General features: G+C 27.7%; 1 protein-coding gene across 3 annotated transcripts in view; it reads right to left on the reverse strand.

The window, feature by feature from the left end:
- Positions 1-123: 123 nt before the first annotated feature.
- Positions 124-16,457, reverse strand: part of LOC129949832 (protein GDAP2 homolog) — a 102,143-nt gene continuing 85,809 nt past the window's right edge. For all 3 annotated transcript variants that reach the window (XM_056061494.1, XM_056061497.1, XM_056061496.1), the window contains 5 exons: positions 7,489-7,642; positions 7,281-7,420; positions 7,168-7,222; positions 2,906-3,049; positions 124-2,839 (listed from right to left, as the gene is read on the reverse strand). In XM_056061494.1, coding sequence (XP_055917469.1) covers positions 2,795-2,839; positions 2,906-3,049; positions 7,168-7,222; positions 7,281-7,420; positions 7,489-7,642 — 538 coding nt within the window. In that variant the 3' untranslated portion in view covers positions 124-2,794. The remainder of the gene's footprint in view (positions 2,840-2,905; positions 3,050-7,167; positions 7,223-7,280; positions 7,421-7,488; positions 7,643-16,457) is intronic.

Genomic DNA, 16,457 nt, shown 5'->3' on the forward strand with positions numbered 1-16,457 from the left:
TTAAGTTGAAAGGTGAGAGAGGTGCTGCGATATAGTGCGTCGTCGAATTTATAAACTTTTTCTAGAGATAACCGCTTAACTAAAACTAACAACTTTAAAAATAAAGAATGAAAACAAAATGAATAACTTCCGCAACCGAATTATAAATTGTTTATTTTATTATTAAATTGTATATATATACAAAAACAATGATTTTTCTTTTATATTTCATTATTATTAATATAATATCGACAACCTACGCTAGAGTAAAAGGAGAAAAACATAACAATTTCTTATAGACTTTTGCTAGTTCTTTCAGCATTTTATCATCATAATAATTTTCGTTTCTTTTTTTTTCAATTTTTGTTTAATTTACTTTTAATTAATTTTGTTAAAACACATTTTATCTAGGTACGAATAATAAGAATGAAAATGTGCGAAATGGAATAATTTAATTAAAAAACACTGCTAAAAGTTTTCTAGAGAAAATAAAATTTAAAATATATTTCTTACTTACGAAACTTTAGTTCTTTAACAAAAGAAATCTTTTAAGGTATTAGTTTTTACCTTTTATGAAATAACAAAACTTAAGTATGTAAATATAACAAAAACATTATCAACACCTACTTTTTATTTTTTTTTTGTTAAAAGACGATTAAAAAGTTTCCATTTATAAATGTTTTTCTTTGTTGTTTATTTTTTATTAAATGAGAGAAAATATTATACAATATAAGTTTTTTTGTTTTTTGAATGAGAGAACTATAATAGTACAATTTTTTATGTTCAATGCAAATATAGTAACTTTATTTTTTATTCACGTTTTTTTTTTTATTTTTATTGTTTTTATTTAATACTTGGTGGAACGATTCATTACTACCATTAAATAGTATGCAACAATAAATTCATTATCGATAAATTAAGGTTATTCTATGTTTATTTTTGCGTTTTACTATTATTTTTATTTTATTTTTGTCTATTAACGTTGGGATTTTTGTATTTATTTTTTTATTTCATGCTTTCATAATATTTCTATTTAAGGCCAATTTCGTAATAATCATATTTGTTTATTTGCATTGTTTTTTTTGTTTTTGTTTTGTTGTTTTAATAGATACATTGGCTAAATCGAATGCTAAGTTCAAAAAGTTTCTTTTCTTCTCTAAATTTTAATGTTTAACCAAAATTCTATAGAAATATTTAGGAATTTAAAAGAAATTTGAAATAAATTTCATTTTATTTTTATAATTTGTATGTTATTGACTTGGCACGCTAAATTAGTTTTACTTGGTTTTGAGTAATAACAAGATTTTTTGAAATTTTACATACGTGCTAAAATTATCGGTTTAAAAATCAAATTGGAAAGTTCCTTACAAAAATAATTTGCTCGAAAAATTTGGGCTAGAATAGAATGTATATTTATATTTTTTTAGGGAGAATACTGTACTTTGGTGTGAACTTTCAATTTATTTAGAATTACACAAATTTGGAAGATTTGTTTACTCCTCTAGTTCTTAACGCCATTCAAGAAGAATTGCCTCCCTCACAAAAGGAATTCACTTTTTTTTGGTGTCAGGCTGCTCAAAAGCGTCTCAATATGATTTCAAGTGTAAGGATTAGCTGAGCATTTGTTAAAAAAGCGGATATTCACACCAAATTAAGTACGGCTTTCAATAAAGTTTTTCTAGTTTTGGCTAATACTTTCCAATAGCCATTTCAGTTGAGCAATTGGACTGAACGAAACATTTAAATGAATACAAATGTTTTGTTTCTTTTTTTTTTGACACTATAGATCTAAGTAGTTGTTCTTAAATGGAGGGGGAGTTTTTGCAGTTTTATTTATAACAAAAATGTTGTAACAACTTGAGCGAATAAGCTGACGATATGTGTGAATAAATGTTTAGGATATTTTTTGTCTATGTTCTACCGTAGCAAGGTTTTGTATAAAATATAATTTTATATTTATTTTATGTTCTATTTTCAGTTAATTTATTTATATTTTTGTTTTCAATTGCATTACATTTATTTTTGTTTTTGTTAAATTTATTTTATTAATATACGTCGCTTGTAAATATAGGTCAACATATTTTTGTATTGTATTCAATTTTTGTTTAGCATTTTTATTCATTACCATTAAAAACCAATCGCCCTGAGTGTTACTGCGGTAATTGATCATTCAGAGATTGTTGTGATTGCAATGACATTTTGTTTGTTATATATTTACATGTAAGCAATTGAAAGGAAGAGCCAAAGTTCTCGTTCCGAATAGATGATGAGCAGTGTGTTTTTCTAGTGGGGACTTTTATAATATCGAACAATGTTGCCATTGATTATTTTCTTTTGGTTTTTGTTAACTATTTTTAATACGATATAACGTGTTTTTATTTTAATCTCAATTCGATTGTATGGATCCGTATTTAGCAATAACAATTTTTTTTTTCATTATTTTAATAATTTTTTTATATAACGATTTCATTTTTGTTTTTTTTTTTGTGTTTAAATTAGTATGTACTCTCTACCATCATAAGAATGATTTATCACCTACATAATCTATTGGTATTCACTGTTCCTAGAAGCATATTTTTTAAAAATCTTTTTAAGTTTTAAATTAATTTATTTTTATATCCAAATTAGTAGATTAGGTATTTTTGTTTTGTTTGTCTGTTAAGCTATAATGAATAAACTAAAGTTAAAGTTACAAAGAAAATAAAACATACATATATTGAAACATAATACATAATAATAAGTACGAAATATATTATTGACTTAAAATTTAAATAATAACTTTCATATTTTGATCGTTTCAAGCAAGTAGTCTGGCCTATGTGGGCGTTTGAACAGGGGTAAAGTAGTGAAGCCCATTTGTCTAGATAAGGAAGAAAACAAATTTTTGATAAATAAATAGTGATACATGATTTTAGTATTAACTTACAGCCATATCATATTCAGTAATATATGCGGGAATTTCTAATTGATCCTTGGAGATAGCAGAGTACAAGTGCTCAACACCAGGTAAAGAGTGAACCTTAGCTTTGATTGCAGGAGCCATAAATGTTGTGAACCACCACGTCATCATCTGAAATAAAGAATAATATTTTTTTTAATTACGGGAATGTTAAATAAGCACCGATAACAAGACATTACAAATTTATTTTCAACACAAGTTAAAATTGTGAACTTAAGCGGGAAACTGTTCCGCATATGAGCTTATTTTAGACCAAACATTTTTCTGCTTATAAACTTAGCTAACACTCCTAATCTTTTTTTTTTTTTACTTAGCCAAACAATGTTGGAGGTATATTTGTTAACATAGCACCGTCCTATTTGAAGTTCTTTTTTAAAAACGAAACGGCTCAGATAACACTGGTCGGCAAAATAACGTTTCCTTTTGGCAGCGCAAACAAAAACTTTTTTGTCTTAAATTCCAATCTTGGCTTTGAATTTTCTTTTATATAATAACTGTAACGTGATACCAAACAAATATATTTTTTGGAAAAATTCCATTTAACGGTTTATTTTATAAATCATAAAAACTGAAAAAAAATTTGTCACCTCCAAAATGTTAAGACTAAAATATGATTTCATCTCCAAAACAATTTTGTGCAACGAAAAATAATGTTTTTGACATCTTGTAAAATTTTGAGAAAAATTGAATTGACAGTTTTTTTTATAAAAAATAAAAATCCAAAACAAAACATTACTCAAAATTGGTAAAAAGTGAATATCGATTCAAATATCTTTTCAAAAACTTAAAATTTGGTCTTCAATCTTATTTTATCTTATAAGAAATATTGTTTTCAACATTCTGAAAAATGTTGAGAAAATCGAATTGACAGTTTTTTCTTTTTAAATAAAAACCTAAAAAAAATTAATAAGTTGGTAAAAATTGATTTTCGACTCAAATATCTTTTCAAAACATTGGCTTCAAACTTATTTTATTTCACAGAAAATATTGTTTTCGATATTAAGTAATTTTTATATAAAAAGTACGCAAATTTGGTAAAAATTGATACGAGTACATATAGACAATTTTTTAAGCAAGACAAATCGACAGACGGGATGGGAAATTATCAATGTGGGTCGCATCCCAGACTCTTTTTTTTATTATAGTTCAAATCTATCAATTTATAAAGATTTTTTGAATAATATAAATATTTAAACTTAATATTGAAAAAAACTACTTCAAAAATTTGAAGTCTTACATAAGTATTTTTCGAATTTTAAAAAATAACATCTCAAAAATCAGACGTGGAACATTAATAGTAAGATTTAAATTAAGGCCATCAAAAGCCATTGGAAAAGTTTTTCTTATACAAAAGATAGTAATCCATTCAGAAAACGAAGTATTTGTATTTGTTTGTCTCGTATATCCTAAGGTTTAATTATGGTGATGATATGATTATTCAAAACGGATGTTGACAGACAAAATTTGTAAACAAAATCATTCAATAGATTTCTACGTACTTCGCAATAAACTATTTAATTTATGAGAACATTTTAACACCCTAGTGCCCCAAAATGAATAACAAGGAATAATTTTCTACTTTTTTGCATATTCTAATATTCAACAGAAAAATAGACAATTTGACGCATTTACTTTTCAAATACTTGCAAACCTGTGCACATACCTACATTTAAATTTGTATTTACAATCTTAATTTCTTATTTGAATGATTTTATTAGGACCGGAGCGTCATTGGCTTGTTTGGAAATTTTAATTTAATTCTATTTTTAGATAAAACAGAAACAGTTATAAATAGAACAAATAGATTCATAATAATTCATTCAACTTAAAGACTATTTTCTCTTTTTTTATGAATGAGTCCTTAAATGGAAAAACATATTACTAAGAAATGACGTAAATGGGGAAAGTGTTTACTGTTAATGCTTACGTCAAATTTCTTAACATAAGACTTGTGTTTTTTTTTGTAAATACATATCAATAAATTAGAGGAAACAATCAACATCAGTTTACTTAAAGGGTCACCAATCTATATTTAGATCTATTAATTTATCATAAACCAAATAGATATACCTATGATAAAATCGATACTGTGAAGTCCAATTTATACAAGATTATACAGGAAGTTGACATGAGAACATACGCGATTGTTAGAAAAAGCCAGTTCATCTGTGCAACCTTTCATGTAGGCCAAACTCAATACCAACCTAATGCATTTGAACTATTTTAATTTGTAAACTGAACAGAGGAAATATAAATACATATATTGCATTATAGATACAAGATTTTAGTTTATTCCATTAAATTCTTTCCCAGAGTTTTTCCATATTTGTGTATTGTTTTATATAAGAGTGAATTAAGTGTTCTACACAATTTGGTTTTAATAAAAGTAGCTTACATCATATTGAAATGGTTTTATATGTTGGAAACTGGAAGAACTTTACTACGTGCATAAAATTGAGGCTGCGATAAATTAAGAATATTAATGACGGAATTTATAACAAAAAATTTAAATGTAGTAATTTTATATATAGGATTTTTTTTAGATTTTTTTTTAACTGCTTATTTCCTGAATGGTCTTTTTAGTTTTTTTTAGTTTTTTTTTAACTGCTTATTTTCTGAATGGTAAAACTTAGCTCATGTCTGATTTGACAGATTATTAGTTTTATTCTTTCTTTGAACAACGCTGGCAACAACGCTTAGAGAAGATGCCGATTGTTGATTTGTCTTGGTTTTACTTTAACAAAATATTCATAACAATATTTTGTGTGAGATAAGTATTTTGAAGTTAATACGTATCTTTACTTGTTTTCCTAATACTTAAGTCGGAAACCATTTCTTATCAATTTTTGGTTGTTTAAAAAAGTTGTCAGTTGAATTGAAATATATTGCAAATATGATGAAATGGTTTGATTTCAAAATCTATTTTTTAATGAGATTTTTAGTCTTAAAAGTTTTATTTCTGATATAAAGAAATATAGATTAGATTTTTTTTTTTTTTAATTTAGCACAACATAAAATCATTTTGAAGTCAATACCTTCATATATTTAGGAGGAATTGAAAATCAAAAATCAATTTTTACAATACATATTTTGCGTACTTTTTTTGTAGATTTTAAGTTGTACAAAAAACCAGACTGTTGCATCTTATATTTTCTATAAGATGAAATTAGATTTGAAGTCAATACTTAACATTTTTAAATCATATAATATAAAATTTAAGTCAAGTCGCTAACGTTATTGGTTCTTCAGATATTTAGGGTTAACCAACATAAAACCACCTGCTCAATGTTTTAGGGGTTCTTTCCGTATCTTTCTGTGTTATTACCTCCTTACAAACATTTATTTAAAAGTCGATATCTTTACTGGTTCTTGAGATATAGTCGAGAAAAAAAGCTGCGTATGGACAAATCGGACAGATTACAATACTATCGGAAGTTCAAAATGTTCGAACATTTATAACTACCTTATTTCTACAATTATACATTAAATATTGTGACAATATAATTTCAAAATTGCCAACTTGCTGAAGATTTTTGAGCATACAATAATGCCAACTTGATGAAGGTTTCGTCAAAAAATAAATTACTTAATTTATACCGATGTTCGTAACTAAAATGCTTATAAATTTCTTTCTCTTAATTTCTAATTTCGTATGAATTTATAAATCATTAACAAGCTACAAGGTTCGCTTGAAATTACTTCAAAATCTTTACTCTTTTTAAATGTGAATTACATTTTTAAAAAACATTAATAATAAGACCAGGAAACATCTCCGATGATACTCAGACTAGGAGCAATATGTTTTGAACAACTTTTGCAAAGACTGCAAAAATGAAAAACACATTGATGGGCATTTAATTAATTTATATTTCGGGCTTTTAGGAAAATAAGTAAATATGTTTCGTGCCCTCAGAAGCAAAGTAATAAAAATTAAAAAGGTAAATATGTATTTCAAAATGTATGATAGTTTCCCAAATTTTCAAATGCGAACATAATCCTGTGTATTGACAAAATCTTTGAAGATTTTATAAAAGTAAATTCATATCTACCTCTTAAAAACATAAGAATTAATTTTCTCTTCATACATATTATGGAAATTCTTATAACGTTTCAAGTTAATATGGACTTATTTACTTTCATGAAACCTAAACTAAAGAAATTAATAAACATTTTTTTAATTTAATGCAACAAAAAAAAAGATCTATAACTCAAATAAATGTTTAACTAACCTTAGTCCAAAAAGTGGGATGAACAATATAGAATGCTTTCAAATTTTTCTTGTATCTAAAAATAAAAACGTAATAAATATTAAATTGTAAAAAAAAAAACAAAATCATCTTACTTGTATGGCAGTACACTGTAAACCTCACGTAGCCAATGCAATGAGGGATAATTGTTTGTTGAAGTTAGTGTGTGGAAGTACGCTATTACATAATCGCTTTTAACAATTGGATCCAGTAGTTTTATCAGGTACAAGAGTGCCTAGAAAGTTAAATTAAAAATATATTATTGAACAAAAGAAAGCTTTTTTAATATTTTGCATAACTAACCTTTTCTAAGTCAATATCTTGAGCAGGGAACCATTTCCCGCAAAAAACAATCACAGGCCGGCCCAGACGATCCACACCACTTTGGTAAAGGCATCCAATTCCAGAAACTTCATTTAAGTCTTCTACTTGCGCACGACGGAGCAATCTTTCGTATCTGTGAATGCATGAAAAAAATTAATTTTAAAACTAGTAAAAAAGTTTTTATATAAGAAAGTAATTAAATGCATTCTAGTTCAGTTTTTTCCAATGTTTTGACCTTCAGCTGATAGTAATGGAAAAAGTATTAATGTAGGACCCAAGTTTATGCTTATTTAATAAAATTACATTTAGAACTTCGAAGTTTCCTTTAAAAAATAATTTCAGTTATTTTGTTTACTTTCATAAAGTAAAGGACCCAAAGTGAATACATTCGAACAAAATTTTAAGCCATTTTAGCTTCTAAATTTAAGCAATATTATTTATCAAGTTGATAATAAATTAACGAATGAACAATTCATATCAAAATTATTGTTTGAGCTTTTTATGGAACTTAATATTTACCAACGACCTCAGTATCGACCGAAAATAGTAATACAAATTTAATAAATTATTATAAACCCATTACAAAAAAAAAAACAACAACGATTTCGTATAGTAGACTTATTAATAACTAATAAATAATTACATTTTACATCTAGGGCTAAAAGTGCTCTTCTATTTATAAAAGATATCTTTTTTGTATTGTTTTGTTGTCATAGATTCGTGCGATTTGTGGTGTTTTTGTGCTAAAGGTATGCGTGTTTCTTAATTTAAACTTAAATAATGCTTATGTCACGTACGAAAGGCATCTGAAGGACTCTTTCTAGTCGGAAGGTCTTTTTATAAGTTGCTGGTGTCCTACTTTTAAGAAGTTCGAAAATATAAATATATAACAACAAAAAAAATATCTTAAGCAATATTAACATTTTACATACATATACATATTTTGCAGATCAATGATGGATTAAAGGATAAAAGATTATTTGTTTTTTAATTAAAAGTGAAGTCTTCAGATATTCCGAGATTTGTAGCTATTTCATGATTAATAAGAAATATTTGAAGGCACACGTATAATTATAACTATTAGTGCCTTTTTTATTGTTCGAAAAATGTCCAAGTTTTTCAAAATCCAAATGAATGAAGAAATTGCATAAAGTGGTTTCCAATAAGAGGTTTCATTTTGAATAGATCACTATTTGGACAGCTGTCATCTTTTGACATTTGACGTTTAAAAACACTCCATTACTAAAAACCGCACGAAACTCTCTCCAACAACGCACTGAAAATGTAAAAATTCAAAACAAAAAGCTGTGAACATTTTGCTGTAGTTGTTCCCAAAACTAAATAACTTTTAGGTCGTCGGGGTGCCTGGCAAAAATGAAACTAATAGACAACTTATGTTGTTCGGACAAGTTATTAATGTTAAGAATGGAAACCATGTGCGTCACTCAAGAACAATTGAGAACATTGCTTCTGTAGTCCGATGTGATGACGAAAAGTTTACGCTGTATGTTGTATAAAAACATAATCTTACGAGTTTATAAATGTTAGTCAATCCAAGAACTCAAGCCGATAGATCACCAGCAACCACATCTCCTTAAAATTCGTCAAAATGATCCCCGGAGGCTATGTTAATATGGCGAATTGTAAATTTTTTAATTAAAATCCTCAAATCCAAAAATGTTTGTTGAGAAGCCTTTCCATTTCTACCGTGCCATTGTTTTAGAGCGTGTCACTGTTTTAGAGAGTGGACGACGTTAAGTATCAATAATAAATGATGGAATTCGTGTAGTTATCAATTACAACCGTGAATGTACGAATTGGTCATATGTCATTTGGCTGATACCGTTTTCCTTTGCATTAATGGCATTACTATTACTTTTTCGAAATAAATTAAAAAATTGCTACTCCAGTATAAAATTTTCAATAGCTTCAGGAGTCAGTTTTATTTTTTCATAAGTTACAACACTTTATAATAAGTCAACCCTCAAGTTAGTGGGAACATAGTTTAAGCTTAAAGCGAAATAATTAAATAAATCAAGGCTAAGTTTCTATACAGGAAATGTTAACCAAGCAAATTATTTACGAAAACCATTCCAAAACTCTGGAATTGTGGGTGGTTGAAATGTTTTTATGATTGGTCGTTTATATTTCTTGATATTTTTAATTGCTAACAACAAATAATATTTGTTTAAAACATCTTGAAAATCGTTGCTACGGAATTTAAAAAATATATAAATATTTACTTAATGAAAATTCATAAAATTTAAAATCAAATTAAATCAGGAACATTTTGTACCAGCAGCAACCTTCTACGCATTTTGTTTTCGAAATGTTTATGCGAAGTGCTCGTAAACATTTTTAAAAATAACATTGATGATAAAAGATTTATAGAAAAACAAAACAAAAATATTCAACTTGCAGGGTATATTCTACTTTCGACAACAGAATACAAAATACCCCTGATGCACTCATCGACCACATGAAAGAAGATTAACTTTGCATGCCACAACAAAAAAAAGCTACTCTTTTGTACTCTTCAGGGCCAACAGTGACAATCGTGTAAGTCCAATCTATTTACTTAAATACGTGGCCTCGTTGATTAGTTGAGGGGGTTGATGGTGATGATGGCGCGTTTGGAATAGGAAGAATGGGGAGCTGTTTTCAGTTTACAAATTATGTTTAGTAAGCAACTCTTGGAATACATTTTAATCCGCCAGCCAACTGTTGTTCTTTAAAGGTATTGATCATTTTCAAATTGTTGCGAAAACTAAAGCTGACTGATAAATCAAGTAATAATACACATATGTATATATGTATAAAGTACATTTCACTTTCTATTCATGCTGTTGAAAGAAAAGCATTTTTAAATAGTTTATGTTTTATTTGTGGGGTTTTTAAAACTAAATTCAAGAAATATTTTAATAGATTAATACAATTTTCTTCAGGGTAGACCATCTCTTAGTTTATTTTTAAATCGAAAACTTGACAGCAAGTCAGTGCCATAACTACTTGGAACGAAATAAGTCCTTTTAAGCTTGAACAATGATAGAAAATATTGAAAACTTATTTCTAGTAAAAAAGTATCCACAGTGGAGTGACAGTTTGATGATGTTGAAAAGTGCGGGGTGGTTTCATTTGGGCAGTTTATATTTGTAAGATTTCTGGGAATTTTCTCGATTACATTGACAGGATGAGAGAATGAAATATAAACACAATTCACTGTTAATTCTAAACAAGCCATTAAATTAGCTTTGCATTTCTTTTCTTCCTTTTTTTGAGAATATTCAAGAAATCGAATCATACAAATTTTGTTCTTGGATTTCTGATATCAGACGTGAAAAAATTTGATGAGAAATCTTGTTCATATTTCTGCGAATACAGAAATCTCAGAGATCAAAGAAATATTAACTGGCCAATTATTTTTATTGGACCGTTATTCTTCGAAAATGAGGTTTCGGTCAAAAATTAGAAAGTAATTGCAAACAAAAATTGAATACATGGATGTGGACTAAATCTGGTTTATAAAGGTCTTTGAGCATGATTCAAGCACTGGAGACCAATATAACCTATATTGGTCTCCTATAGATCCATAAGCTATAGACCAAGGTTTTGGAAAATTGGAATGGCAGCCGAGACTGCCAATTGAATTTCACTTTTCTTCGTAATTATTAAGTACGTTTTTTTGGAATTCCATATCGTCGTCGTTCTATTATTAAATTCCTTAAGTCCATTTGTTTTTGTTATGAGATATTTGCATTAAAAGTTTGAAATCAACATGCAAATTAATAGATTTTGGGAGTTTTAATTCTTTATAATTTAAAAAAGGTGCAGCTTAGGGAGTTTAGAAAAAATATAAATTTTGCCATTTGCATGAACTTAGCGTATTTATTTCATTTTTGCGGAAAATGGACTTAGGGAGTTTTCATAGAACGACGACGATATATAGTACAGTGAGAAATTGCCAACAAAACGATCCGCAGTAGCCAGATTTTTGTATTTAAATTGGCACAACTTAAAGAAGATCTGTCAAAATAATAATAAAAAAAAAAACCCAAACAGAAGAAAGTTTTGTGAAAATCAAAAGCGAGCTTGAAGCTCGCCTCAATTCTTTATATATCTGAATCGAGTTGAAATGAGCTTGATTCGACTCGAATCCCTTCGAGGATCGCAGTCAAGTCAAAATTTGTGAAGAAAAACCTGTATAGAGGAGTTGGTTTTAGAGATAGTGCATTATGGTCTGTTTATTTGCAAGTTTGTGTACAAAAAATATAGTTTTGTTTTAATCCAATTGAAACAAACTGCACATGGATTAGGTGGTATGTATATTCTTACATGGTGCTGAACAATTCAGTTCTTCATTGTTTAACACGAATTAAACTGTCTCACTTGCACTTTATAAGAAATATCGAAATACTATTTGCAAATTAAAAAGTGCTGTCAAACTTAAACGTTTTTAAATCTTCTTGTGCGGTGGAAACACCAACAAAAATTATTTAATCTAAACTGAGATAAATCTTTGGTGGAAACATATCAAAACATAAATATGTTTCTATTGATTTCTCTTGCTAAATAAGCCCAGTTAGTCCATTTCCACTAACAATCGATTGATTTTTCCACATAGCCATCGAGATACAGATGCAATATCAATCGTACTAACATTTAAGAACGAAACCACATAAGATCCATTCGAGACTCGTATAAATGTCGAAAACCTTAGTAAGATTCTACACAAACTTTTATCGGTGTTATTCATACTACGGATATTGTTTTTGTTATTTGTGTAAAATGCTACTATACTATGGATAGATTTTCCAACAAAACACGGGTAATGTGAATGCACCAACACCTCACATGGAAAAAACCTTATTAGGAATTTTATTGTAGCACATGTCAAATTATACTTTTTACTGTAAGGTTTTTGATGGCTTTAGCTCGAATCCGACTTCAAAATCAATCTATCAAGTCAGTTTTCTGAGAACAAACAAACTTTTATGATTTTTGAAATCTGCAATATTCCGTTTAAAAATGTTTATGGCCTTACTTCTTTTTTAAAACATCCTCATTAGTTTTAAGGCTTCACCTGATATATGTACATAAACCTTAGAAGAACGCTGAAGCATTTACGCTAAAACAGTTCTTTACAGAAAAAACGAAATGTATAAAAACGATTTTTGATCTTATTACCAAGTTTTTAGAATGAATTGTAAAAAATACAAAAGTAATGTTGAAAACGGGTATTTTTGAATTTGACCGCAGAATAGCTGAAATCAGAGTTTGGATACGTAATGATCATTCAAATTAATTTCAAATGCAGGGCATTTAAGTCTTCAAAAAAGTGTGCAACAACAGATCACTGTCGTCAGAAACTTTTCAACTGGTACAAACGTAGTTGAAAATTTCATATTTAATTTTGTATTGGGAAGGGATTTATTGATAGAAAAATTAAATTCTGTTAATATTATTGCATTTTAAAAAGAAACTTGTATTCGACCCATTTAAGACCATTTTGAGTTAACTTGATTAAATTCAATTCACGAATTATAAAAATAAGCTCAGTAAAATTTATTTTAATTATTGCTTTAATTGAAGAACAAACTAAACTATGCATAAAGTTAATACATGTGTCATACATGTGTCATACATTTCATCATTTCATTCTTTATTTTATTCAGACTTAATTTGTTTGAATCCATTCTGTTCTGACTCATTACTATCTGACAATCGAATTCTATATTAAAATATTATAGAAAGAAATACGCAACGCATTTTTATTTTCATCAAAATCAAAGTAGAAACCTTCATGTGTCTGAAAACCTAGTTTAAAAAAAAAAATTTAAATATATTCAAAATTATATGAGGAACAATGAAAAATCATTAAAGTGTAAACAAATATGCCTTAAAAATGTTTACAAACAGCTCAAGTGCCTTCGAATGATTTATAAGATTAGTCAACCAGTAAGTTAAGTTGCTTCTTTAAAACAAAATAAAATAAATATGGTACAATATTATGTGTATACAGATCGTAAATATATTGCAACACTTTTTTTATCTTTTACGTCAGGAATGTGCTTAGCCCTAAATAAGTCTATGAACACGAAGCAAAACAAAAAATGGTAATCTTTTTTGGAGTAACTGTCAGAAAAATGATTAACCACCATACATATCATATTTTTAGCACGTGACGTTTTATATTATTGTTGAATATTTAAATTAATCTCTGATGATCTTGATATGACAGCCACAGCAATATACTTACTTTTGCAAATGGAGATGAGGAAATAAATGTGTAGGGAAAAAATAATTAAGCGTCATCACTGATGATGAAATTGTGATTTTTACCTAAGAGCAATTTTCTATTGACAATAATGTTATAATAAAATGGGACCGAAATTAACGTAGTCTTAAATCTTGAAGTATATTTTAAAAGAGGAGTCTAATATCCCAGTTTTGGTTCCTAGCCGAAATTTATATTGTAAATAAAATATTTTTTTTTTGAATTTTTGTAAAAAAAAAAAATGTTGACCATAATCTAGTGACATGGAGTGTTTGTACTCAATTCAATATTATTTGTGCCTAATTTGGAGGAGAAAACATTATATTGCTGCGATTATAAGTTCGCATGATTCTAGACACAAAAATGATCTTACCATCAGTCTATTACTTGGCAAAAGTCAATGGCGCGCGACCACAAATCACAATAAAAAAAACAGCTTACAAACCATTAACAGGTTCTCGATAATTAGAACAGTCATGTTAATAATAATAAAATATTCTCAGTTTAATAATAATAATAATAAATACTATACAAAAAAAAACAACAATTTTTTTAACCCATAAATCAAATCGATTTCGCTAAGTTTAACAACTTTCAAAAATTAATTAAATTACTTCGAATTCTTAGCGTCGAGAGTAAAGAAAATAAGTCAAGATTTGAGTTTAAGATTATTTTCAATTAAAGCATTCTTTTCACACCAATTTAACATAAGCACATTGTATCATAGCATAATTATATTGCAAATCACATGTTTTTGGGTAATTAAAACACAATTTTGCCATTAGTTTGCTGTCCTAAAAATTGTTATATTAGTTAAATTCATTCAAAAAATTAATTATTTCTTAAAATTTGCATTTGGTCGTAGAAGTTTAATAAACAAAAATATATACTAAACTGAAGCAAACATTTGTATAACTATAAACAATAAAACAAAATGAATATGTTTTCTTCAAAAACGAAATTTCGTTATAAAACATTTGTTACCGAAAAGAGACTGATTGCTGATATTTTTTAATTTTGTTGAGAAACGTGAGTTTTGAATTATTTTAGAAAATTATACAGAATACAGAACTTCAGCGACTGTTACTCCAAAAACTGATAACAAAAATAAAAGTTGATTAAAATTGTTCAAAAGTAGAAAATACGATGAAATAAACGTTTTGTAAAATGAGGGATTTTTTTACCTTAACGCTAAAAAGTTGGTTATTTTTGAAAATTACTACTTTGTAGGGTGAGGATCGTCCAAAATAGTTTAGCCAGAAGCAATAATTGATGCAATGGAAGGTTGTTATGATACATACCGGAATATTGAAGCTATACTTTAAACATTAGTAGTATGTTTAGATTGAAATCCACATATTTTAAACACTCGTAAAAAAGGACTTAAGTGTCGACCGGTGTATTGAAATGCTCAAGAAAATCAATGGAGGTGCCTTAAAAAACGTTATAGGTGATTTATATTGAAAATATTGCTATACACCTAAATCGAAACAGTAAACTTCAAAATACATTTTTGTCTTTTTTCTTCACCATGTTCAGAAATGCAGACACCGTAGGACTTGATTAAAGTAGAATGGCCTAATTGGAATGCTACACGTACAAAAATATTGCTCTAATGCGGAAACGCAGTAAACCACGTCGAATCATTTTTCACCATGAAAACAAATTGAATTTTGGAAGACTCAAAAATGAATTGATGGGTCATACACTATAAACAAAGATATGAAACCTAAAATTTGTTTCTTTTTCCCAAACACCAGAAAAATATTTAGTGGAAAACAATTCTCTCCGCCAAAGGAATCTGAAATCATATTTTTTGTTAAAAAATGTTTTAAAATTGATGAAAACACATCAAATATTTTGGTGGAATTGGAGAATGTATTATGGAAAACAATAAAATGCACCTAGAAATGTTCTTATTTGAATTGTGCCATAGAAAACAATTGAGAAATCGATTCAAATCATACAAAATTATATTCTCAGCATTTTACATTAAAAACAAGAAACTTGGTTTATGTCATTGAGATATTTATATATATAAACCGGCCAGTTGCGTGAGACGATCGACAGCAAAGTTATGATAGAAAAGCTTTGGTAATTTTAGGAAAAGTTTTGACTAAGCAATATCATGAAAAACTTTACGAAATTTAAATTGGTGCACAAGATAAAAAAATACTTTATTAAAGGATTTAGATGTCCTCAATTCAAATCGAGCTATGAAATTTTTCTACAAAATCAGGTTTTTAAAATATGCCATACTGAAAATAATAAAGACAACTTAGAACGGTTTTTTTAGGCAAGGCTAAGTTAAAACACACCATATCCCTTTACCAATAAATTTTATGATGATTATGCAAAATATATTTATGTTGTAGATACAGAAATACCCGTGGCATGAAGGTTAGTGCGTTGGACGATCTTATGGCCGAAAGGCATTAGTTTTAAGTGTTATATTTTAACTTAGAGTGTCCGTATGGGACCATTAAGATAGTTGTAAGTTATGGATAATTAGCAAGTTTTATGAATTTTTGTCTAGCTTTAAGATAGGTTTAAGAATAAATTAAAAAAAAAAAGAAAAAAAGTGCGTTGGACTGTCATGCCAGAGGTCTTGGGTTCGATCCCTGCTTATGCCATCTAAAGTACTGCCTCTGCGAGAAATTGAAAAATTCTCCAT

Source organism: Eupeodes corollae, chromosome 3 (assembly GCF_945859685.1).
Source record: "Eupeodes corollae chromosome 3, idEupCoro1.1, whole genome shotgun sequence".
Classification (NCBI taxonomy): domain Eukaryota; kingdom Metazoa; phylum Arthropoda; class Insecta; order Diptera; family Syrphidae; genus Eupeodes; species Eupeodes corollae.